Source organism: Phocoena sinus, chromosome 12, assembly GCF_008692025.1.
Source record: "Phocoena sinus isolate mPhoSin1 chromosome 12, mPhoSin1.pri, whole genome shotgun sequence".
NCBI classification, from domain to species: Eukaryota; Metazoa; Chordata; class Mammalia; order Artiodactyla; family Phocoenidae; genus Phocoena; species Phocoena sinus.
The window spans coordinates 69181628-69206793 of record NC_045774.1 but is presented as its reverse complement, the minus strand read 5'-3'; the positions used below and the strand labels follow the sequence as shown (position 1 = coordinate 69206793).

At 38.4% G+C, this 25166-nt stretch overlaps 1 protein-coding gene across 1 annotated transcript; it reads right to left on the bottom strand.

Annotated features, from left to right (window-relative positions):
- Positions 1-75: 75 nt before the first annotated feature.
- AKIRIN2 (akirin 2) lies at positions 76-19321 on the bottom strand. Its single transcript, XM_032650978.1, has 5 exons — positions 18501-19321; positions 4126-4269; positions 2156-2305; positions 1035-1106; positions 76-759 (listed from the first exon to the last, which is right to left on the bottom strand). Exons 1-5 carry the CDS (start codon positions 18733-18735, stop codon positions 749-751), a joined length of 612 nt encoding a protein of 203 aa, XP_032506869.1. The 5' UTR covers positions 18736-19321; the 3' UTR covers positions 76-748.
- Positions 19322-25166: the final 5845 nt, after the last annotated feature.

The following is a 25166-nucleotide window of genomic DNA, read 5'->3' as shown; positions in this document are numbered from 1 at the left end:
TCCCTGTACAATGCTTACGTTTAAAACACTGGCTTTATTCAAATACTACCCATCTGTACATTAAAAACAAGCAGATTAGAAGTAAATGTTTTATTCTTCCAACTAAATTCCAGTACTACAAGGGCAGTAAAACAATGATACACTGGGAAAAAAATGCAGCAATAAACATTTGTTAAAAAGACTGATAGAATAAATAAAAACTACCAAAAAAGGGTGGGGGTAAATCATATAAACCCATTCTGAAACCCCAAGAAGTCCTGGAGTACAGAAATGCCCTCCTCCTTCGCTATTTCACAGGAAGCACTGAAGGCTATTTGCTTAATAATGTCCTGGGATTACACTCTACATTATTAATAACTGGTTACAGCTTGGTTGTAGTGCACAATTAAAATCACACTAACTTCATCTGAATTGTCATTCTACAGTTTTATTTACACAACCAGTGAAGGGCATGTTCTTAGAATACCAGCTTTAATCCTTTCCAAACATTAATATAAGAAGCCAAATTGTAATGATACAGCAAATGAGGCCACTGGCATTAATACAGGTAGCAAAGGTCCACATCCGGGTGGTACTGACATCAAGGAAATTTCCAAAACCGGTTGCTGCCTAGGAGTGGTTGCCACTGACGAAAGCTTGAAACAACCTGTATTCACAGGGGGTATTGGCATTGCTGCATGTTGTAACTGGGACCTCTTGCAACAATGCAACAAGGAACAAGGCAGCCCACAAATGCAGAAAACATGATTCATGAAACATCTAAAGGGAGAAAAAAGGAAAATTAGGGCTAAGTTTAGGTCAAAATTTAAACACACGCCAAATCTTCATCCCTAATATTTGCCCCTAGGTATTTAAGTAACCAAAAGTAAGCCTTAGTAAAGTTTTGCTGCCTATTTCCCTCCAAACTTTTTCTCCATGATTTTCTGTTAAATTCTCTTCTTGGGTATGAAGATAATTATAATAAACTATAATTATAACAAAAGTCTTCTCCGTAAAAGACTGTCTTGTTTTTGGTTTAAAGATGAAATACTTACAACTAGCAGGCTGTTCTCCATATCGTCGCATTATTTGATCATGCGTGAACTTCACAAATGCGTCATATTGTTCTATAAATAAAGATAAACATCAATTACATGATTTGCAAAACTGCCCTCTTCTCTAATATATTGGAGCCACACAAACTGAAAAGTCCAATATATATAGTGAGACAATTCTAAGCTGGCACTTAATCAGACACAAAACCTCAGTAATAACAGTTTATCAGATGGAAAGAGCATGGAGCTTAGTCAGGAAACCTACATTTGTTCAAATCACACAACCTCATGTATAGGCTGGGTGGGGCTTATTTCTTAACCTATTAAATTTAAAGGGCTTGAAATAAAAAGATACTTTCTCCTCTGAAAGTTATTATAAGTGGTCTATGAATGGCAAGTTACTGCAATGAGGGGAAACACGACAACAAAAGCGTAGCAAAATATAAGATACATCCATACATCCAAAATATGATACATCCACCTGTAACCTAATCAGGTGCCACAGAAAAAGATGTTATAAAACTAAGCAAATTCTCTCACCTGTGTTAGCATCGTGATTGACTTAATTCCTTAATCAAGAAGTTTACAATATCAATATCCAGTAAATATCTGGCTTAAAAATCCAGGGGGAAATTCTGATTAAGTTACCATACATAATATATTTACTACATTTAAATTACCAAATTTTATGGGGAAAAAAAATTTTTTTGGATAATTTAAAGAAGACTGCAGCAGCTTCATACTCTAAAATTAGGTACACAGTGCCAGTTAGATTACTTCAAGTGTCCAGAACTGATGGCAAAATTATAAAAGATACAAAGTCAAAAAACCCACAACCAAATTGAGCTAAGTAAACAGCCAAAGCACAGGGTATACCAAAAGAAAACTCTAGTTCCCTAATACTGCTGCTGGTCTACATGGCTAACATACTGTTTCTTAAGGTCACTAAGGAGGACCACGAGCTATAGGAAAGTTCATTTCCTTTCTTGAATTGAACTTCTCTGGTTCTTAGAAAATACCTGTACCAGTGTATAGGGTAATTTAACTGATGTGAAGTGTATGTGGGAAAGAATGCATTTCTTAGGATGAGTTTCTGGGAGACTCTAAAACTCATCTCATACCTGCAAGTTTTGTGTTCAATATTTCTTCATACTCTTCTCGAACTTTCTCTTCACGCTCTTTCAATAAACGTTCACAGATCATCCCAACCTGCCGTAGAGTGAATAAGGGCTGCTCTTTTTTTAATGGTGAGGAGGCTGCTGATGGAGTCCCTATGTACAACATGAACAACAAAAACCGCACCAGATTTAGAGCCATCACAGAAAGCATCATCTAACTGAGGAGGTTTCACTTGGATGTTTTCAATGCTTATATATCAATAAAAGCATTTTTCTATCAGCTTTTAGCACAGCATCTCCCTAGTCTTAAAACAGGTTTAATCCTATCAGCTTATGGCTTTGGAAGAACACAGCAAGATGTATGCCATCAAATATAAGGGAGAAAAAGTGTGAAGGTGAGTGGAGACAATGTGACAAGATACAAACTTAATTTTTTGTTTTTAAATTAATGATATCAGCTAGGAGAGACTTTATAAAAAGAAATACTGAGAATATATCCCTCAGAAATACTGAGAATAAATTCAACATTAAATTTCACAGTTCAGCATCCTTAAAGATTATAATGTAGCAGCCACTTAGATAGTAGCAGTTTCTTCAGAATGCATTCCTCTTAAAAGTATTACTTAAGGCACTCTGATTTTCCAAAAACATTCCTCTTTTCTTGAAAAGAACATCTGAAATTAATCTTTGCGAACTCAAGATTGTGATAGTCATCCACGGTAACACTGCTGCAAGTATTCTAGACACACACAAATACACACTTTTGCTATCAATTGTTTGTCCTGTTTATCTGCCCCAATTCCTCTTTTCACTTGCTCCTTGTAACTTGCATGACTGGGACCACTATGTCCAAAAAAAAAAAAAAAGTATGTTTGTGCTGTGTCTACCAACAAGCTGTAACAGAATACCAGAATCCTTGTATTCTGGTATACAAGAATAAACTATACCAGCTTCAGTCCACAGCTACTAAAAAGTAAGCCTCTATCTTTATTTACTTTCAAATTCGCAGCTTTGTTAGTTGAGACTGCCAGTTCATGATCTCCTAAGAAGTGATGAATTATAATGAGCTTGGTTCCCGCTGTAGAGTCTTGTCTCTACCCTCACCTCCCCTTACCAAGTTTCACCCACTTATACCTGGCCCCCCAAATTGGCAGGAATACTGCAGAATTTAGTTCTGAACAATTTCATGTTTCCTAATCTAATTTTATTTGACTGTTTTATAGCCTGTGAATGTTTGTTTTGTTATTCTGCCTGGTTTTCCTATCCCTGCTGGGAGGGAAGGGAAGGCAAGGCAAGCAGGCAACTACTGTCACACAAAAACCTATTTTCGCTGAGAACTTAACTAAAGTAAGAACCATTTTTGATGGCTCTTCTTTAGTAAGAAGTTTAACTTTCCCTTCACTTCAAACAGCCCTGAGTTTTACACCTTAAATTTTAAAAAGTGTATTTGCAAACTATTCTCTCCAACAAGAGGCAGGGAAAAAACCGATATAGGATCAAAATTATCAACCTTTAAGGAATCTATCCTAAAACACAAGTATGTGAGGGTATACGTTCAGGGACATTTTTGTAAATACTGTAATAGCAGAAATTCTGAGTCTATCTATCATTATTAAATAATTATGGGAAATCCATAAAATGGCATCGTATTCAGCCATGGCAAGGTACATCTATACCTAACAGAGAAACGTGGCTATATCTTTTTTTTTTTTTTTTTAAATGGAGGCTACAAATCATAGCATTTATGGGGAAGTCCACTTAGGAGATACTATATACAGGTGGTTGTCTTTGAGTCATGAGAATCCAGGTAGCTATTACTTTTGTACCATATTTTTAAGAGATCATGAATTATTCGTATAAATGTTTTTTTTTTAAGCAAGGGGAGAAACAGGAGCTTGATGACCGAAAGCAACTTGTATTACTTTTTCCCATAATAAGTGAAAGGAAATGTTACTTAGTAAGTCTGTTATTACCTGGTGAAGCTGGTCCGCTGAGGAGAAATGCCTGTGGTTGTGCATCAGAAGTACAACATGGATCTGTCTGTTGGAAACTAGTTTCTAAATGTCTTCTCTTCTGCATGCGCTTATACTCTTGTTTTATGTTGTACAGAATTTGTTCTAAAAGAAAAAAGTCAAAATTTGGCAAGATATAAACTTTCAAGTTAAAAAAAAAATAGGTTGGGTTCTACCAAAAATATTCTCTTCAAATAATATCTAGAAAACTTATGTTCTGGGAGGAATTAGTTTCAGCATGATGGGGACACTCATTCAGAAACAGCACATACACATCACCTGGAATCCAGCTATTCTACAATACCATTCTTTCTCAGCACTGACTAGTAAAAAAATAAGTTTTTCATTCACTGTAAAGATAAGGGAGTCTGTGAACTGAAAAACGTACTTAACTCAGATTCTGAAGAGTACCAAACTCAAAGGTCATTTATTCACCACACACATAACTATTAAACTAACAGGCTTTTTCTAAGACCATAAATAATTAGAAGCAGGGAGGACTATGTAAATACAGGCACACACCAGTGAGAAGTGACAGTAGCAGGTCAGCAAAATGACACAGATGTGAACTAAAAAATCGTCATACATTAAATGGCCAGAGCCATTAATATTAAGCTCAACAGAACTGATGAATATTACAGCATTAGCAGCAAAGTACTGTTCTGAATCTTTGGGGTAAAAACTCATGTAACGTGATTGGTACATAACAGATACTCAATTAAGAACCACTACACTACAGTGCCATTATCTTCAACCAAACCAGGAGTAAACAAGTGTAAGGGACATATCCTTCAGGCCAGTATGATGCATTTTAGAAGATTTCTAATTCAAAATAGTTACCATTTAGCCTCTCCAGAAAATCCCTCCCTGAGGTTTCCACTCCCATCCAAATAGACTTTCTCACCACCACCATAGTTCCTAAATTAATAGTTATCCATGTGAAAACTACATCCCAAGAAGTTTATTAATCCCAATCCAAAACAAGTAACAGGCAATAAAATGTTTCATAAATATAATGGAGTATAATTTCAACAATTCTACAATGATGCAATTTCAAAATGAACTGAAACTCAATTGAAGGCTAAAGATTTATGTAAGATGAAAACAATCCTTTTTAAAAAATTTAATACTAGAGGTGTTTTTTTTTTTTATTTTTAGGTATATACTTCTCATCTCTCTTTTCACTTCATTTCCCAGTAAGAACTTTTAGGGCTTTTGAGAGAGGGGACATCAAACAGTCCCGTAAGCATTTAGATTCTGCCAGTTTCATTATTGTATTGATAATTAGAAATCAAAAAATAAAAAGCTGCAAAAGATATATCCAGTGAAGATTTCATTTATGTAAATGTTGTGTGTAAACAAATCCATTTTACATATACACGAATGCAAACTCACACTGGAATAACTAACCTCAGGATGGTTGTGTGAATGTCTGTACTTAATATTTTTCAGAATGTTAACATTTGTTTATACTAAACATGGTCATGTTCACTCCTTTTCCATTTATGTGAAATTGTTTATAATTTAAAAACAAAGTTACCAGTGTGAAATAAAATGGCTGTCTATTGAACAGTTAAGCACCTTGATAGAAAACAGGATTCCTAAGATTCACAGAGGTGACCAATAAAACTAGTGCAACATCCTATACCAACCAGGTCAGGCACACATATCCTCATTTTTCTTAAATAACAACTCTTTCAGTAGCGATATTCTAAAAGATTTCTAAAGTAATGATGTTTCAATCTCATAGTAAGCTTCACTCATTTATCATTTTATGTTCAAAGCTACCATCATCCTGATCAAAAGTGTCATTCAAAGCATCCTAAAGTTTATTCACAACCAAAGACTTCAAATATATTAGCACAAAGTAACTTTTAACCTTAACCTCTTTTGTGTGACTTATTCTTTGATCACCACACAGCTGTCCTCAGATTATTCTTCCTTTTGCTTCACAAAATCAACCAAAGTACAACTAAGATGTACCAAAAGAATAGTTGTAACAGACTCAATTTGTTCATCTGAAAGTCTCAAACAAGATCTAGCCTAGGATTAACATAACATAGCTTTATAAAATCGCCGTACCATCTAATATTTAAGAGACATCATTACAAGCAAAGGAACTGTAAGGCATAACTTACAAATGAATTCACCAAATTAAATGTAGTTTGATGAGTTCTTGCAAGTGCATACATAGTCCTGGAGCCACAACCACAATAATGAACTTTATCACCCCCCAAAACTTCTCTCATATTCCTATTCACCACCTTTACCAACACCACTGCTACTTATCTGCTGTCATTATAGTTTTGCCTTTTCTAAAAGAGTGTAGATTTTTGCCTCCTTTCACTCAGCAAAATGCTTTTGAGATTCACACATGATGTTGCATCAACCAGTAATTCCTTTTTATTAATTAGTATTCCATTGTGTATACATCACAACTTATCTGTTCTTTTAGCAGACATTTGGATTGTTTCCAATTCGGGGCTATTATGAATATTCAAGTACAAGTCTATAGGTGGACAAATTTTCATTTCTCTTGAGTAAATACCTAGGAGTGGAACTGGATGGCCTGATTATATGGTAAGTGCATAGCTTTACTTTGTAGCAACTGCCAAACCATTTTCCAGAGTAACTGTACATTTTGCATTCCCACCAGTAATGTATGAGTTCCAGCTTCTCCACATCTTTGCCAACACTTGATATTGTCAGTTAGCGCTGAAGAATTTCAAATACTACTGCACTGCTTTTTATATCTATTATAACTATGTCATCTAAGCCTCACTGTGCCCTCAGATGCTCTAATACTGGTAACGTGATCAACACCGTTACGAAGTGAATGGTCCAATTTAACTTGACCAAAACCCTCAACACTCAAAGTAGCAAAAAGCTAACTACAAGCTTCAAGTTCATGTTACCTTGGTTCAGAGGTATATGCAGTTTTGAAGCTAATAACCAAGAAATCTCCCCAGATTCAATATTCCACAATTCACATTTTAAGCTCAACCTACATATTTGGCCAACTTTAGTTGCTTCCATGCCAGCTGGATAAAGGCCTTCCATACATCAATAAAGTACCTATGTCTACTTAGTCTTAAACTACTTAAATCTAGCCATCTCACCAAACTAGAGTGTGACATTTTACTCCAAGTACATGTTAACTTCTGACATTGTGTTGCCAAAAAAATTTACCAGTCCATTAAAGAAAGTCAAATAAAGCTTCACTAACATTATCAGTTTTAATCATGCAGACTTCATATTTGGCTTATGAAGCAAAGATTAAATTTGTAGCAAATCACTTAGAGCAAAATATGGAGTTATTTTCACAATCTACTTTACAAATGGCTGTAGTATATCCCTTTTCAAAATCCTTAAAACTACATCACCCTTATACTACACGGTCAATCCCTGAACAACATGGGGATTTGGGGGTGCAGACTCTTACGCAGTTGAAAATCCACATTAACTTGTAGTTGGCCCCTGTATCCAAGAGTACGGTTCCTCCACGTAGGCGGGGTTCCACATCCTTGGATTTAACCACCTTTGTATGGTGTAGTACTATAGTATTTACTATTGACCTGTCAGTTCAAGCCCACACTGTACAAAGGTTAACTGTAAAATACTTGTAAGAGTTTCTTGCACTGTACTAGGTTAAGTGAAAGTCAGAATTAGCAAATTTATGACTAATGGCATTTGCATTCTCAAATCTAGTAAATACCACTGAGAATGCTAATAAAATTCTCCTCCGTAATAGGCAGATTGTCAGTGAGCCAGCACTTATTCCTTTGGAATATTAAAATATATATATAAACAAAAACACCTAGGTAAATGTGAAAAGGAAAGAAAGGCCTGGCCTGAGGCAATAAAGCCTGTTTACTCATCTTTGTTGCCAATGTTTACTTGAAAAACCCTGGTCACAATGAACAAGGTCAACAATATAAACAGGAGAAAGTTGATGGGATACAAAAAATAACTCTGAGTTGATAATGGTAAGAGAAACAGCATCAAGATGGGACTGAGAGCAAAGGGAAAATGGAATTAAAAGCAACCAGAAATGTGTTTAAAGGAGAACCACAAAATGGGGGGTGGCGGTGAGGGGTTGTCAAGTATCTCTCTAGAGTAGAGTCCATAACCATAAGATGTCTAAAACTTGGTGATATGTGAAACTAAACTTTTGCTCCAGACTTGCATGGACTTCCTGTTTTCCTACTGACATAATTACTAGATCAAACAGTAAGGCTTCGTTAACAGTTTTAAGTTCAGGTGTGTAAAACCCCTTTATTATCACCTAATATGCTAATTTCTCTATGGAGTACCTCTGAAAACAAACAAGGTAAAAGTTCATCCAAACAGATTTAACTCAAACAATGGGATTAAAAATGAAATAAATCTTGAAAGCCTGTCAGTGCTAGGGAGGAACACAAATAAAATGAAAAATCTGTACACAATTAAGTACAGAAAACCTGCAGTAGCCATTAAGACCTAAAACGGAAACTGTTCCAAATAAAATAACAGACCAAATCTCGAGCTCAGAACTACACAGACATTGCCATGTCTACTTTATAAATTAAAACACACACGAGTTCAGAGTTGCTATGGAGACCCATCTTTGTAATTCAGCTATTCTCCCAGATCATCTGATCAGAAACTAACACAGTTCTTATAGACTCCTTGAGGGAACCTTAAGGACAATGTTCTTATCCACCCAAGAGCTATCTAACTAAAAAGAATGAGCTGATGCCATTTTAAATTTACTTCAAAATTACTGCTATGTCAAAGGAACCAGGAACCAAATTTTTAACATAAGACTGTTAAGTTGTATCTACAGTACTTTAAAAACTGGCTGAGATTCTAAATTTACATTACATAATATTTTACTGTGTAAGAGGCATTCATTTATCTCCTACAAGAGGAGAAATAACTGTAATTACTACAGGTCAAATTCTATTACTTCACTGGAACTACAGTAGCCAATGATTACTTACTTGAAATAAATGGCTCAATTTATTAAAATCCTTCAGGTCTAAGTATAAATTACAAATTAACTGCGCAATGGGAGTCACTAAATGCAAGGAGTCCAACAATGCTCAATCAGCAGGTAGCTCCTCCCTGATATCCAAGTTTCATACCTCTTTTATATTACACTAGATTCTAAAGGGATATATGTTAACCATGCTGCTTTTGTTGTTTACTTCTTTACTATCTGCAAATGTCTTCTCAAATAGCTTACAAGCTAGGAAAATACTAATAAGAACCAAAAAAAAGAAGTAAATGGTGAAGAGAAAGGGGAAACTGAACCATCCAAAATCCAAAACCCAAATATGCAAGCTACAGAAAACATTCAGTGCCAAGGCAAGTTTCAGCTTCTATTCCAATTAACCATGGGCCATCAAAACAAGGTAAGGTTTGGAAGGACAGAGAGCAGACTCCTTGAGGAGGGCTGTAGGGCAGCACAATCAAGCTGAAGAAGAAACACTAACACACATTAGGACACCCAAAACACACGTATGCATATAAATATCGAGATACAGCATAACTGGAAATCAGTGGCTGCAAGCTGATGATTTAGGAGCTAAATGGAACCCAAAGACATGTCTGGCCTGAATACTTTCTTTTTAAAACAATATGGCCAACATTTAAAAGTGGGTGATTTTACATTAAAAGTCAGATTTTTGGCTACTGCTGTTGCGGGGGAGTGGTGAGGAGGTATTGGACTATGTGGCAAAATTCAGCTGAAGAGCAGCTGCTACCTTTTGGGCTTAAGTTCTCAAGTGCTTCTAAAGCTTTAATGCACACGCAAACCACCTGGGGATTTTGTTAAAATGAAGACTATGAGGGACGGAGCCTGAGTTAGGCATTTCTATTGAGTTTCCAGGTGATGCTGCAGGCCAGGAGCAAGACTGGAATTCACAAGTCCTCACCTTGTTCACTCATTTATTACTTGCCTGAACTATGGGCATTTAAATTTCTATCCCCTGCTTAAAATAATAACTCCTCTACTGTGGCAATTAAAAAGAAAAGTGGTTGGGTTTATGTATTATTGGACATGCCAAGAAATGGAGGGGAAGAGAAGGAAAGCAGTAACTGCAGAGATTATTACAAGTACCAAAATATTAAGGATGATCTAATTCATTTTGCCACTCTCACCTGGATGGCTTTTGTCGTTCTGAGACAGACATACCACCCCGCCCAAGCAGGAAAATATTCTGTAAATCAGTTTAAACTTGGACCTACTTAAAGAGATTCATTACATGACAGTAACATACATATATTGATTCACTTATATGAATTTTATATTCATTATGTGATTGAAAGTAGACAAATGCATTTGCTTTTCGATTCTGTCTGCTTTAAAAAGAGCAAGTAAGACTACCTCTTACGCCAGAAGACACTGATTGGAAACCTACAGACATCTTTTGTTTATCCCATGTATTTTGTAACTTAGTTGTGAATACTTAAAAGTCAACAGATTTTGAGAAAATTCTGAATTCTGGGCGAAGAAAGCCTTCTGGGAAGGTATGACAATAAAAAGTCTAAACTTCCCATGGCTGGACCTGAGAGGAACGGTCTGAACTAAAGATATAAATTAGAAAGTCACCTGTAGAAGTCAGGAGCATGCATGTGGTCACTTAGGGAGCTATTAAGCTAGGCAGGAATGGAGCTGAACCTAGAACTAAAGAACTCCTAAGTTTATGGCCAGATGAAGACAAAAAGCAGCTGGAGAAGTGGAAGAAAACACTGCTATCGCAGAAGGTTAAAATACAAAAGGTATTTCAAAAAGAAGGGAGTGTCAGCAGTGTGAATGCTGTAATAAGAAAGGTCAAACAAGATGAGGATTGACTGTGTGCCATGGAAGTCATCAGTGGCTTGACAAAAGCTGTCTGAGATACAAATATACTAGGAGTAAGTTGAGAGCAGCCAAAGAAATGGAAGCAAGTAGACTACCTGAAAGCTCTTTGAATTTGGTTTTGAGGTGGAGAATTCTGGATGACTGCTGGAGGAAAATGAGGATGCTTCATTTACTTTATAATGGGAAGCCTGACCGTATTTAAAGCCAAAAGCAAAGATCTGGTTGAGAAAATCAGGTAAGGTTCCTTTGGAGAGAAGTGGGATTCTTCCCTCACTATTCATTTAATCTTCCTCAATGATACAAAAAAAAAAAAAAAAAAAAAGACACAACCATTGGTAGTGTTGGTACTGGGAAAAATGAAGAAGCTACCATTTGATGGCCTCTATTTTTTCTGTGAAGTAAAAGGCATGGTTATTCACTGAAAAATGGCAGGACTGCTGGACAATGTAAAAAGTCCCGTTTAAAGTTGCCCTACTGTAACTATCTCCAGCACTCAGGGACAGGAAATGCTCTTAATTCTCACAACATCTCTAGGAGACAGATACTACTATAATCATATGCGTAATTTTACAGATGAGGAAAATGAGGCTTTGCTTCAATGTCTTCTGAAAGGTCATACAGCTGGAAGAAAGTAAACCCAAGCCTGATCTCAGGGCCTAACCTCTTAACATCTACTACCCTCTCCAGTATTAGTACACCTAGCCAATATTCCGCTGAGTACCTAAAGTTAAAATGTATCACAAGGAGGAGAGCAAATTCTTAAAAAGCAGGATGTCAGTTAGAATAGAGGGATCCACTGCCACGTATTATTAATACTTCATACACTGAAATGTCAAACTCTACGACTGTTAAGAAGGTAGTGACCAAAACGGAGCATAATTCTCATTTACCTAGAGCCCTGCAATTGCAGTCACTGGCTGTAACAAAATAATTATAAGAAATTTTCATGTTACATCCGGGTATTTATAAAAAGGATGCTTCAAGTGTCTGTAAACTGCCCCTGCTGAGGACAGGCATCTATAACTAACCAGAATGTTTTATTGGTGTTTCCAAAGTTAGGAATTACTCTAGATTGGTAGGTCGGCATTACCACACATACAGGACTGATTACAAGACCAGCTTCTGATAATGTACTATTTCACCTTGGGCCATGGATCAGGTTCCCCTGTTCTGTCATAGCCACCTAAAACCTCCTACACTTCTAACCAATTACACTGCTTAGACAAGTTTTTCTTCCAGAGAATTATATATCAGCACTAGGAACAAGGCAATCTTCTGTAACAAAAGGCAAAGTTCAAGGAAAGTAATGTTTGAAAAGTTGGCTTTCTGCAATCTTTCAAATTCTACTCCACATTCTATTCTTTAATTGCTACATCAGTTCAATGACATTATTTTTTTTTAAAGAAACAAAAGAAAGAAAATCAACTCTTCCAGGTCCCTCCCTCCCAACTGTCTCCCTTTAGTCTGATCTTTAGATGGAGTATTCTAAGAATTAACATTAACGGAAATGAAAATAAATGCTAATAAACCAAAGTCAGAATGCACATCACAGACTAAAACAGAAACAGCCAATACATAAGCTTCAATAGTAAAAGTGTGACTTAATTAAGTAAACCAATTTCAGTGCTTAGGCTGCCAAAGGTGAAAATAATGCTAATGTGGACAACTGTCCACAAAGAATTAAAATAGGTATTTTGATAAAGCATAAAGTTTATGGTATTTTTATTCTAGTTTAGCTGGCTTTAAAAAGTATCAGCAGTGGCAGCTCTGTCAGTCCCTGGACAGACTTTGTCTTTTCTTTGCCTAACCAGCATAGAATCTGGAACTCAAATGAGGTTCATAAAAGCTTGAACAAGTGACTTCTAGAGGAAGTATTTAGATTTTTTAAAAATGCTGAGAAAATCCAGATACATGAATACATATAGAAATTAAGTCAAACTCAAAGGCTGTATTACTGAAAAAAAATCACAGTAATAAAAGATCACATTTTAATAAAATCAAAATGTTGCAAAGCATTTATATTTCAGGATGACCTGCCTATGACATTTGTGACAGATAAAAATTAATGACTTACAATTTGTAAAGGGAGGAAGAAAGCTATATTCCAAGACAAACTACAAGCATATTCTGAGCTGTTTTTCTAGCGCTGGAAGGATAAAAAACACTACCACTACCCAAAAAAACCTATCATCACAAGAAAGATTACACAATCTGGCATAATGCAAAATTATGATCAAAAGGCTGAAAATAAATATCAAAGCTGACAACTTGACATACACTAGATTATTAATTTACCTGCAAGCATTCTTTCCCTGCTCAATTATAACTGCAGTATCTTCTCATCATGCAAAAAAATTTTGTTTTAACTTAAATCATTCAATCCCTTTAGAAATGAAAGCTCAGAACTTCATATTACAAAATCTTTTCTCCTAAAAATCACATAAAATCTTTAAAAATGTAATTCTTCGAAACAGCAAATCTCTGAAAATGGTAAAATCCTTGTAAATGGGCTATTTCAAATACTGAAACGCACAAAACCATGTTTATCATCACTGTCCAGAAAGATGAGGGAATACTGAGTAGACTTCAAGCACCTCAAGAAAGTATTGTTCAAAGTCATAAATTAAATAAATGCTGTATTTCTTGTTACTACTCATTTGTTTGAGTCACAATTAAAAATATATGTTGTCACATATTGTGGCTTTATTGTCACAAAACAGTCTAAAAAGAAAAAGTGGTATAGAAGAAGGAGCAGAAATGAAATTGGATTTTTTTCTTAAATTTCCGAGCCTCTAAGAACCTTGGGAGATTCCAAGGCTTGATTAATTCAACAAATACATTCAATAAATATTTTAAAACTTTATTTGTGGTAAGACATTAACTAAGAGGGAAAGGATGGCAGATAAGAATACCTCTGGGGTTACTTTCAAACTCTACAAGTCCCATCTATCCCCTCAAAATCCAGGGGACATTCCTTTTAACTAACAGTCTTTGCTACAAGACTGCCACTGATGCATCACATTTCTCAGGTGTTTAGAAAGTTGTAAAACATTGGTAAGCTGAGTTCTAGAATCCTTATGCTCAGCAGTAAAACTGAAGATGAATCTCTTAAACTAGATTCATTTGTGAAGACCTCTTTACCATCTGCAGATGGTTCATATAGGCTTGAACAAGTAATCCACCCTTGTAGGTAGTCTTCTCAAAGTCGAGAAATTCACTGTGGGTTTCACACATGCATAGAGAACATTCTGTGAGTCAAGAGTACTAGCACAGTATTAATGCAAAGACTGCAAGGACCATAAACTGCTGGTTAATTCACTTATGAGTACTTGAAAAGACCCAGCCCCAGTACCATTCATTATCTTGTTTCATGAACCAACTATCCAAGAGGTCCAAACTTAACCTATGCTATCATTATTGCATTCTTCTTTAAATGGAAAGAGAATCAAAGGTTTCTTTTCTAAGAGGAAAAATAACACAAAACTGGGCACTTCCAATGAATCTCTTATTCTCAACCTTTCAAAACAAAAGTATTTCTATCACCGTCTTCCTGGGTCTATCTAAACACATAGGAAAGATCTATCTGAATAATACCCAATATATTCTCTTTCCTATAAAGCCCTTTAAGAAAACTGAATACATTTATTATTCTCCTTTACATCTTAGTGTATGTCTCTGTGGCAACCATGGTGGCTAGGAGCATTTTCACCTAAAGAAGAGCTAACAACCCTGTCCTCTGATGTAGCCATGTTTACCCGATGTGTTTCTGTGCTCAAGATAGGCTTTCATTTTCCTACTTTCAAAACAAAATAGCTCAATAATGAATACAACTGCATGCTGCTTTTAATGGCTATAAACGTACATGATTATTAAATGCATAATTCATACAACTATTAAAAAAATGCAGCTACATACGCAGTCCTAAATAAAATATCAGGTTTGAAATCCAAAGTACAAAGACCATTAAAAACAATTTATTTGCCAAATCCACTGAGAAACTAGAAGCAACTTAACAGCTGTCTAAATAACCACAAAATATTAAAAACACTTCTGGCTCAATATGAATGACATCTGAAATGAAATGTTGCCTCCTCCAACAGACATCTCATTTGTTTGTGTAGAACCATTTATACTTCATTTAAGCCAGCTGGTGTCTCCATTTGCAGGCATGTATCAATGTCTACAAAACAATCTTAAGTTCCTGTAAACCCTTCCCCATTCACAAGCTGCAATTTCCATTCTTGATGGCAAGTTTCCAGCAAATACAATGAGTTTTTACAAAGGCATTTAACTCTTCATCCAACTCAATTCCTAAGGCAGACTACAGCAATGGTAACAAGTCAAACAATGTATATAAAGGTGCCTAGCAAACTCACAAATAGGTTGAGTCCATAGAGGGATCACTTCACTCAACCACTTATTCACTACACAATTATGAATAACAACGTCTTGGATTTGACTGACAAGTATAATATTTTGGTTTTATTAAAATAATTTTGTTCTTGGGAATGTCACGATAATCTTTTGGCTAAATGATAATATTCTGAGATGTTTCAAAAACCCATCGACAAGGATAGAACACTCAATCTGTTTTCAACTAACTTGCCAGGATGAGTACTAATGAAGCTAGGAGAGGCATTCATTTTCCCAACCACAGCCAATGGTTCCCCTCCCACACACCTTCAGTTGTCATTCACTTTTCCTTTTCCACATCCAGGGGTTATTACAGACCTCACTGCTGACACCCTTAACCAGGGTTGGGCAAACTTCTTCTGAAAAGGACCAGACAGTAAATATCTGAGCTTTGGGAAAATACAGTCTCTGTCACAATTACTCGACCCTGCTATTGTAGCCTTCAAGGGACATGGACAATACTTAAAAAAAGAATGAGCATGGCTGTGTTCCAATAAAATTTATTTGCCAGCTCTTTCATTTTTCCTGGTATTAAGTTCCACTAGTTTGAAAAATATTGATTTAAATAATAGTCATCAAGTCAAACTTTGGAATAACCTTCCTGGGATGACTAAAACAAAAACAAAAAACAAAGTTGGGTTTAAAACAGAAGTCCTAGTTCCTGAAACTACTAGTAAAGCCTCAACATGACTTCAGCTACATATCAGAAAACACTATATACATATCCAGAGAATGATAAAATCATGATAAATTGTGCACATGCTCTGAAAAAAAATTCACTTCAGTAGTCTAGTTGTATATTGTTTAAATTATATTTGAACTCACAGAAGTGAAAACAAAGAGATTCCATAGAGCCCCAATCAATCTCAATTTGGTAAGTTGCTTTCTGTTCCCAATTCCAGCTACTTATTTCTGCTAAGGACATATGGGTACTCGCTCTTGTAAAGTTTAGGTATGACCACTTTTAAAATAGGAATCTAAAAATTAGGTATTTGGGAAAATTATTTCCAAGTTAGATAACATGAAAACCGGGAAGCTCTCTGATACCTGCACAACACTGCAGCTCCCATTATGACACCATGATTACAAAAACCATTACAGGAGCATGCCCAAAACTGGCCATGTAAACACAAGGCTAAATTAAATTACATGTAAAGTGTCATTCAAAATCATAGTTAAAAACGTAAATTTTAGCAATTCAAAACTTATGCAATTTTAACTGCTTTTCTCTAGTTGAAATAGCTTAAAAAAAACTTTTCACAGGCTAAATAAATATCAGGGTGTGGTTTTAGAGTTCAGGATATGATCAAACTTCGAGTAGATGTCAAAAACACCTTGAAAAACAAAACAGCAATATTTTGGAAAATGTGAATCTGAATCAGCAGGCTTAAACGATTCCAATAATTCCAGTCATTTTACTATTACCGTCCACTTAACTGAAATGTAACATGATGTGCAGCCAACTGCATTAGCCAATGCTTCAAATATATCAATGAAATGACAAATTTGCAAAGGATCACAATTCTTTCTGAATTAATTCCCTTTAAAGTGAGAACAAATATAGCCCCTAGCTGACTTACCTTATATGCTCAAGACTATTTTAGCATTTAGATATACTTTAACTCCCAAACCTAACAATGTATTAATTCACACCCCCCCCAATGAAATTTATTGCTGGTTAGCTAGAGCTATTTTTAAGTGGCCTTATGAGGTACAGACTCCACAGTATCATTTCAATTTTCAATGACAGCATTTCACTAAAAAGACAAACTCTAAAAATAATGTTAACCACCAGGAGCTCATTCTTGACATTGTTTCAATAGCAAAAAATGGTAGCCTAGGCATTGAGGTCCTCCCCATATATTTGGGGAAGGATATTTTAAAAATCTGACCTGAAAAAAAAAAAAAAAAACAACTAAGTCAATTCCAAATGGAAGTTACCAAATGCAGGTAAATTACTGCCCACATATTTTTTTTTAAGCTAACGATAAAGAAACATGTAAATCAAATTATGAAAAGGCTTTGTCTACAGATCATGTTATTACCAAAGGCTAACACACAGGAAACCTTTGCTTGCTACACACACAAAGGAAACATTTACACTACAAGTCCACAAAAACCTATCTTAAGACTGTGCCAGGAGCACACAAGGATTTTTGAAGTACAGAAAAAAATGGACACACACATGCAGTACAAAGCAGCCAAAAGGTAGTTCCCCACAGTCACTTTCAGGAAATGTCTCAAGATGAAAAGCAAAAATAGTCTTAAGTCCTTTGGAATCTTGGGTTGATTTATTATTCCCAAGGCCTGGGCTTTTTCTCCCAACAGACTTCATCGGGCAGAAATAAAGCACTTCCAACTAAAAGCAACTACTCAGCCCCGATTTTCAGTACAATTTGCTTTTCATTAAAAGTTCGAGTTTCTCAAGATCTAGACGTATAGTGCGATCAGATTACGGCATTCGGGAAGAGCAGTTTCTTTGTTGTTGACCCTGCTAGGGAAACAGGTCTTGACTCAGCCCAAGTGGCGTTCTTGTGGGTGATTAATGACAGGCCTAGATCTCGCCCCAGTGACATCCCTCCCCACCCCCTCCGTACTAAAATCAGCCATGTCTGAAAGGGAGGAGGGGCTGCCGCTTCGCCTCCAACCACCCAATTCCAGACTTGATAGGTGCAACCAATCGATGCCGGGGAGACAGCCACCAAGAGTCGGGTGAAACGCGTGACCCTTCGCTTGCCTAGATTTCCGTGTAGCACCCTCTCTGATCATTTCCGCTTGGGCTCTCCAGACTACGGAAACGCTCAATTCTAGTCCCTCGGCGCAAAGAAAAGGACCTTCCTCTTCCCCACAATACCCGGCGAGGCACGGCCCTTACCCACCCCCTTCCCGACCCCCCCCCCACAAGGCTATTCCCATTGTGTCTCCGAGGCTGGAGGAGCTCGTGAAAAGAACTGTGGTCGCCCGAGGGCTCCGCTAAGCATGGGGGCGGTCCGGCAGTCCAGTCCCGCGGCCGCGGCCCGGGCCCCCCAGTCCTCTCACCCCCTCCCCCCACGGCGGCCGCGGGGCCGAGTCCCACCTGTGGTGAGGCGGGAGGAGACATCGCCGAACGGAGATGGCTCCATTCGGAGATACTTCTGCGGCGAGGTGGCGGCGGCCGAGAAGGAGGCGGCGGTGGCCGCGGCGGCCGACGACGGGGACGCGGCAGCCGAGGTGGGCGCCGACAATGGCGCACATCGCCTCCGCTTCGGGGACGCCGGGCTCAGCAGCGGGTCGAAATCCAGAGTCCGTTTCAGAGTGGCTCCGCACGCCATGGCCGGGGTGTCGGGCTCGTGTAGGGTCGGGAAGGGGAGGACGAGGGAAGGGGGGCAGAGTGGGGCCCCGAAAAGAGCCTAACTGACCGGCTCAATAGCGGAAAAGCGGGTGGCGGAGCGCCGGCAAGGGGAGTAGAGCCGCCGCCGCTGCTGCTGCCTCCGCGGCAGGGGCAGTGGCCCGGGCCGGCCGGGGCGAGGGCGGGAGGGGCGGTGGCGGCGGCTCACGCCAGCCGCGTCGGGGGGGGGGGGGGCTCTTCCGCCTCCTCAGGCGCGGCTCCCCCGGGAGAGGCTCCGGCGGCCCCCGCCGTCCGTTCGGGCTTTGCGCCGCGCCTGAGGCGCTCCTGCGCGGAGACCGGCTCCCTCAGAAGTTTAAACCAGCCCCTTGAGGTGTGAGGCTGCAACGCGGCTCCTAAGACGCCCGAGCAGCGTCAGAAGCTAGAGAGCGTCGGTCGATGCGGCGGGATTGAGAGGTGGCGGCGGCGGCAGCAGGAGCTCCACCGAACACGTCCAGCCGCTTCCCTCTCCACTGTACGACTCTTCCACCCGCCGCCGGCCCCAATATGGCGTCAATAACAACGCCGCCGATTCAAATCCTGCGGCCTCAGGGCGCGTGCGCATGGGCGGCTGGCCACCCCCGTGGTGCATTCCTGGGAGTTGTAGTTTTTCCCTGTCGGGAGGAATCGGCGTGAAAAGCGATTAGGGAGGAGTCATGGAAACTACGACTCCCGTCATTCAAGGCGCGCGATTCCGAGTTCCGAATTGGAATTTAAATCCCCCTACACAGATTGAGTGTAAAAGGAACAGAGCGAAAGAGAAAAAAGAAAAGGCTCAGAGAGAGTGAGAGAAAAGAAAGTCAACCAGTGCGGAAAGCAGGCTCAAAAAAAAAAAAACCTTTAAAATTCAGGACATAGTTGTCCTGGTACCGCTCCCACAGTGACTTAACAACCGGGAAATAGAAAACTAAGCCAACCTAGAGGTTCAAGACTGACTAATTTCGGTAATAAGAGTGCCAAAAACAAAACCTGTCACAACGACGGGCTAGGAAATGATAAGATTTTGGAACCTATTTAGGACTTCAAGAGAGAACAACAGTAGTAGTATCAGGTTACAGGAACCTTGATTGAACTCCATGCTTTGCCCTTCCCAGGTAGCTGCTTGCATCCACCTACTAAATTCTACAAAGCCAGGTTTACCCTGTGAATGAATAGGATTTGAACGACGTACAGAACCAAATAGTTTTGCTTTGGATAAAAAGTTGGTGATATCAGAAATTGCACTGTCTCTGTTGAGGACTGGTGTATACCTTGTGAACGGTAAAAATCAAAGACACGATGAAATGTCTGGAGAGTAGATATTGGACCCATTTTGTAAGCAGAGAAAAAAAAGTTTTTTTCTAAAAGTTATACTTCTAATCAGGTACCTAAAATAAAAATCAAATACAGGATTAATAAAGATACTTATGTGAAAAACTGTCATTGGTCCTTTGCCTATGGAAGCTATCACCAGTCCAGTACAAAACTAGTTATCTATGTGAATGCCATATTATCAAATGATCATGAGTATCAAATACTGGCTTTCAATGCTTATTTATTCCTGTCATTTATTCAGTAACTAAAAGATGTACTATTTTGTACCATTTTGTCTATTATTCTTTACACCATTTTTGGACAGTAGCTTAATATATTCTTGTTTTATAGAACTGTTCAACCCTTCAAAGATCAGCAGTGCTGATCACAATGCCTGTGTCAACAACTAAGTTGTGCTAATTTTAACATACTGTTCGGAAAGTATCTTTGGAGAAAGAGCAGCATTTAACGAAACAGCAGCTGAACTGACACCTAATAAGTAAATTTTTACTAAATTCTGAACACTCCATGAAATCTATGATATGGTGAAAATAACAGACTATACATATTTTATGTAAATGAGTAGGAAAAGCTATGTTGACCAATGGAAAACAAGCAACAAAGCATTTATGTTCCTGGTAAATATTTTCTGAAATTAAGATTTAACCTTAAATTATAGAGCTTACTTTGGAAAAGGAATGTTATGAGTCAAATTGTGTCTCCTCAAAATTTATATGTTGAAGTGCTAATCTCAGGTATCTCAGAATGTGACCATATTTGGAAATAGGATCATTTCAGATATAATTAGTTAAGATGAGGTCATACTGGAATAGGGTGGGCCCCTAATCCAATATGACTGGTGTCCTTACAAAAAGGGGATATTTGGACACAGATGGGTAGAACACCATGCGCACATGAAGGCCGAAACCTAGGTGATGCATCTACAAACCAAAGAAAGCCAAAGATTGCCAGCAAGCCATCAGAAGCTAGGAGAGGGGCACGGAACAGACCCTTCCTCACAGTCGTCAGAAGGAACTAACCCTGCTGATATCTTGATCTCAGTGTTCTAGTCTCCAGACAGTGAGACAATAAAATTCTATTGTTTAAGCCACCCAGTTTGTGACACTCTGATATTAGGAAATTAATAAAGGGGTGGTGGTTATTTGAGTTACACCCAGTTGCCTGGAAAATGAGGAAAGAGTTGTGTGTAAAGGTGGCAGGAGGTATCTGGTAAACTTGACATTTTAGTCATAATAACTACCCTTGCAATCATTGCTGCACTGCGTATCTGCAAAAGGCTCTCTGGTAGAAAGGAAGGGGCAGCCTTCCTTTCTACCAGTGGCTCAGGAGCCTGCTAAGAAGCTTACAGGAACAAGAGGAGAACTCTCTGATTCACCTCTGTGTCTTCGCCCAGCTTCTCTTCCATACTTGTTGCCTGACTACTTTAAGACTCAACCTTCCCGGAACATGTCAAGGCTGAATTCATTTTATAGATTCACAGAAAAAGAGACACCTATCTGCACATCTTCATCATTACCCTTCTCACATTGTAATACTGTAATTCTCTGCTCATGACTCTGCCTCTGCCACCACTGTATTAGCGCCTTGCCAATAGTCTAGTACCTTGCACACTTCAACAAATACCCATTGAATGTTTCTCAAACATTTTTTAATCACCCTATTCTCCCAGTAGTCCACATTATACTTGTCCCTTGAGATAGATACCTACTAAAATATAAAAGCAACACTTTTAGGGTAGAAGAAAACTGTTGAAGGAAAAAAAACCCTAAAAACATTTCTTAGACTAAAATTAAAAATAAAAATAATACTTGAAAGGCCATAAATCTTAACATCACCTTAAGTCTTAACAAGTTTAGTAGTAAATTTTTATTCACTTCTAGAGGCAAGGAGAACTATATTTAACACATTAATAAGTTGAATCAGGCCACATGAATCTAAATATACAGTACAGCTAAAGTCTCCAGTGACCCACACAGACCAGAATTGCTCTTGTTGGGACTAAAGGGCCCATAACAAAAGTTTTAAAGGCTTGAAATATTTAGAATAGTTTTGTGACAATCCAGCAAGTATTTTCTGATTTGTACAATCTCTGAAGAAAATCAAACTACTTTACCAAGACGCTGGTCTTTGCTTGGTATTAGACTTTTCTAACACCTCCCAAAATATTCCCCAGGATCTGATTCTGATGAGTCATTCTTTGACTAAAGCCAATAAAAGTATACATTACTGGATGACACAAAAATCTCATCATCTTGAGCCTGAAGATCGTCTTTGTACCATAAATCATTTTCAAACAATTTTTCTGGCGTCAAATAAAGGTAAATGCAAATATGTAAGGTGGGGACAGGTGTTTGCTGACTTTGCATGTTGAGTTTGAGTAATGGGTAGGTTCAGCATTAAGAATAGCCATTCTAATTCAGGAGTCACTTCAAATCTATATTCAGAGCAAGCATTGCTGAGGGCAAAAAAAAAAAAAGTTTAATCATTGTGTAAATGAGCGCAGTAGGGAAGAATAGACATTGTAATTCCTTCCACATAACATCTTGCAGGCTTGCTGGAGTCTCTGATAAGCACTGTATCTGTATACTATTTTTCATTGGCCCTTTTGAACTTTGGTTTCATTATTTTGCTTGTGGTCATTATTTTGAGTTGACTGGATAGACCATAGAGTCATCAAAACCATATATCTGTGCATGATTTCTGGAGGTCACCTAGTCTAGTCCCCAGCCTCGAGGTATGGTTACTGGTGAACTACTCAGGCCAAATCAGTGTCTATCTGACTCTTTCTAAAGAATTTTCAGAAACAGCCTCCAAAATCCTGTTGTGCAGGCAACTGCGTATTCTCTTATATTTAGCTTTAACCTCCTCTCCATCAGAGGCTGATTTCGACTTGAATAGTACTCTATAAAGAACAATGCACTCTAGGAAATAAGCACGATTCACTTATCCTGAGGGACTTCGAGAGAAACCACAGGATAGTCTCTGGACAGTCAAAATAATTTTTTATGAAGTCCTTTTCAAAAAAAATGTGCATACTTTTCTCAAATATGTGCCCTCAAGGACCTGTATCCTTACAGAAACTGTTTACTCTTTACAGAGAAGCCAACCATGTTTAGGGATCTTATTTCTCAGCCCAAACCAATTAGAAGAATAAAGAAGAGGGAAAGGGGAATTGAAGATGCTGTGTATATGCTGACTACAACAAGCAATACAATCACTGGAGAGCAAAGGAAGAGAATGTAAAAAATAACTACAAAATTCAAAAAGCACAACAGCCTGGAACCACTGAAGTGTCAGGACAATCAGCCCAATGATACCTGAAGCATTACTGTTTTATTACATCACCATATACTAAGGGTAGGGTTGCCAGATTAACAAATAAAAATATAAGATGCCCAGTTCAATTTGAATTTTATAAACAAGGAATGATTCGTTAGTACAAGTACGTCTCAAACATTGCCTGTGTTCATCTGAAATTCTAGTCTTACTAGGTATCCAGTATTTTTATCTGGCAACCCTAAATAAGACAGGGATCCCAAAGTCATAAGTAAACTGCACTTAGTATACAGTTCAAAAACTGTGTAACTAATACGATATTAGAAAACTTTTCATCGATAGTATTTAAGATTAAGAAAATCAAAACTTTCAATTGTCTGGAAAGTTAATTAATGTGATATACTTTGAACCATGCATGTTCTATTCTTTGCAGAGTGCCAGGCGTAAAATAAAGACTTAGCATTGGATGAGGAGTGAAAAGCTTAACACACCATCTCCCCATTGGAGAGCCCTGAAGGTTGTCCCTAGCCCCACCTGATTGTATAGTTTTAGAGTTCCTTCACACCTTCTCCTGCAGGTGTCAGTTCTGTTGTCTTGTTTGAGTCCAAGCCTGACTCAGAGGTGGTGTCACTGTCCGTGTCGGGCTCCCATGCCCTCTTGTGCCTGTTTTCCTGGGCTTCCGTGATGCCACCGTGTACCTACCCTGATGTGGCTTTTCAAGAGAATGAGATGATGCCTACACTTCCCTGATACTTCGGGCTTCCTGGGCAAGCCCGTTGTTATACGGGGCAGTCAGGTGTGTGGTGTAAAGGAAATGAAGAAACAGGCCCCACTCTTCCTCCCAGGAGCAGCTTTTCCAACCCCACACACTGATAACAAGCATCAATCTGGGACCAATGATTGGTCACTTGCAGCCCTCCTGGCCTATATCAAGGGCTTCACTTGATGCCCAAGAAACTGCTAGATTTCATCTGAAAGTTGTGTCCCACAGTTAGTTATTCTTTGTGGTCTGATTAGTCCAAGAAATCATCCCCGTGTGAGAGGAGATAATCTGCACTCTTAACAGGATTTGCCTCTGAGCAGTGGAACACGGTCTGTGGGAACCAGATGAACAAGACATGGTTCCCACCCTTGAGGAAGCTTACTTCCTACTTTATATGATTTTCTGAAGATACTTTTACAAGAATCCCCTTTATCATAATTATTTGAAAAATAAAATGTAATTTTATGGAAATAATGTCATCTCAGTGATCATCAATCGGAAAATTAAAAGCCCATACATTCCAAAACAGTGCCTAGCACATGGTAAACCCTTAGTGAGTGATGGCTGTTATCATTATGCTAAGTCAAACTACAAAATTTCCCCAAGCTGGAAGTAGTGAAAGGATATAGAGTATTTTCTTGTCCATTATTCTGCACAGAGGCCAATCACAGCTGCTGGGGTCCAGTTTCTGAGAGAACCTCTCCCCTCTCCTCTATCCCCTGCCACTAGGAAGGAACTAGACAAGATCTAGGTTCCAAATTGGTGTTGTTGAGTTACAGGGTGTACCTCACTTTAATCTCACTTAGAAACGTGAGTTAGAGCCTAGGTTGGCAATATTTGGGGGAATAAAAGTATTATTTACAGGGATCCCACCATTGGCCCAGGTGCTTTCTCAGTTCATCCTAAATAAAAACTCAAGGCAGTAGTGTTAATCCCATTTTACTCTTGAACCTGTGGCTCATGTCTAAGGTCACACTGTCTTAAATGGGTCAGAGTTGGGACTATCACCCAAGTGTGTGAGATCC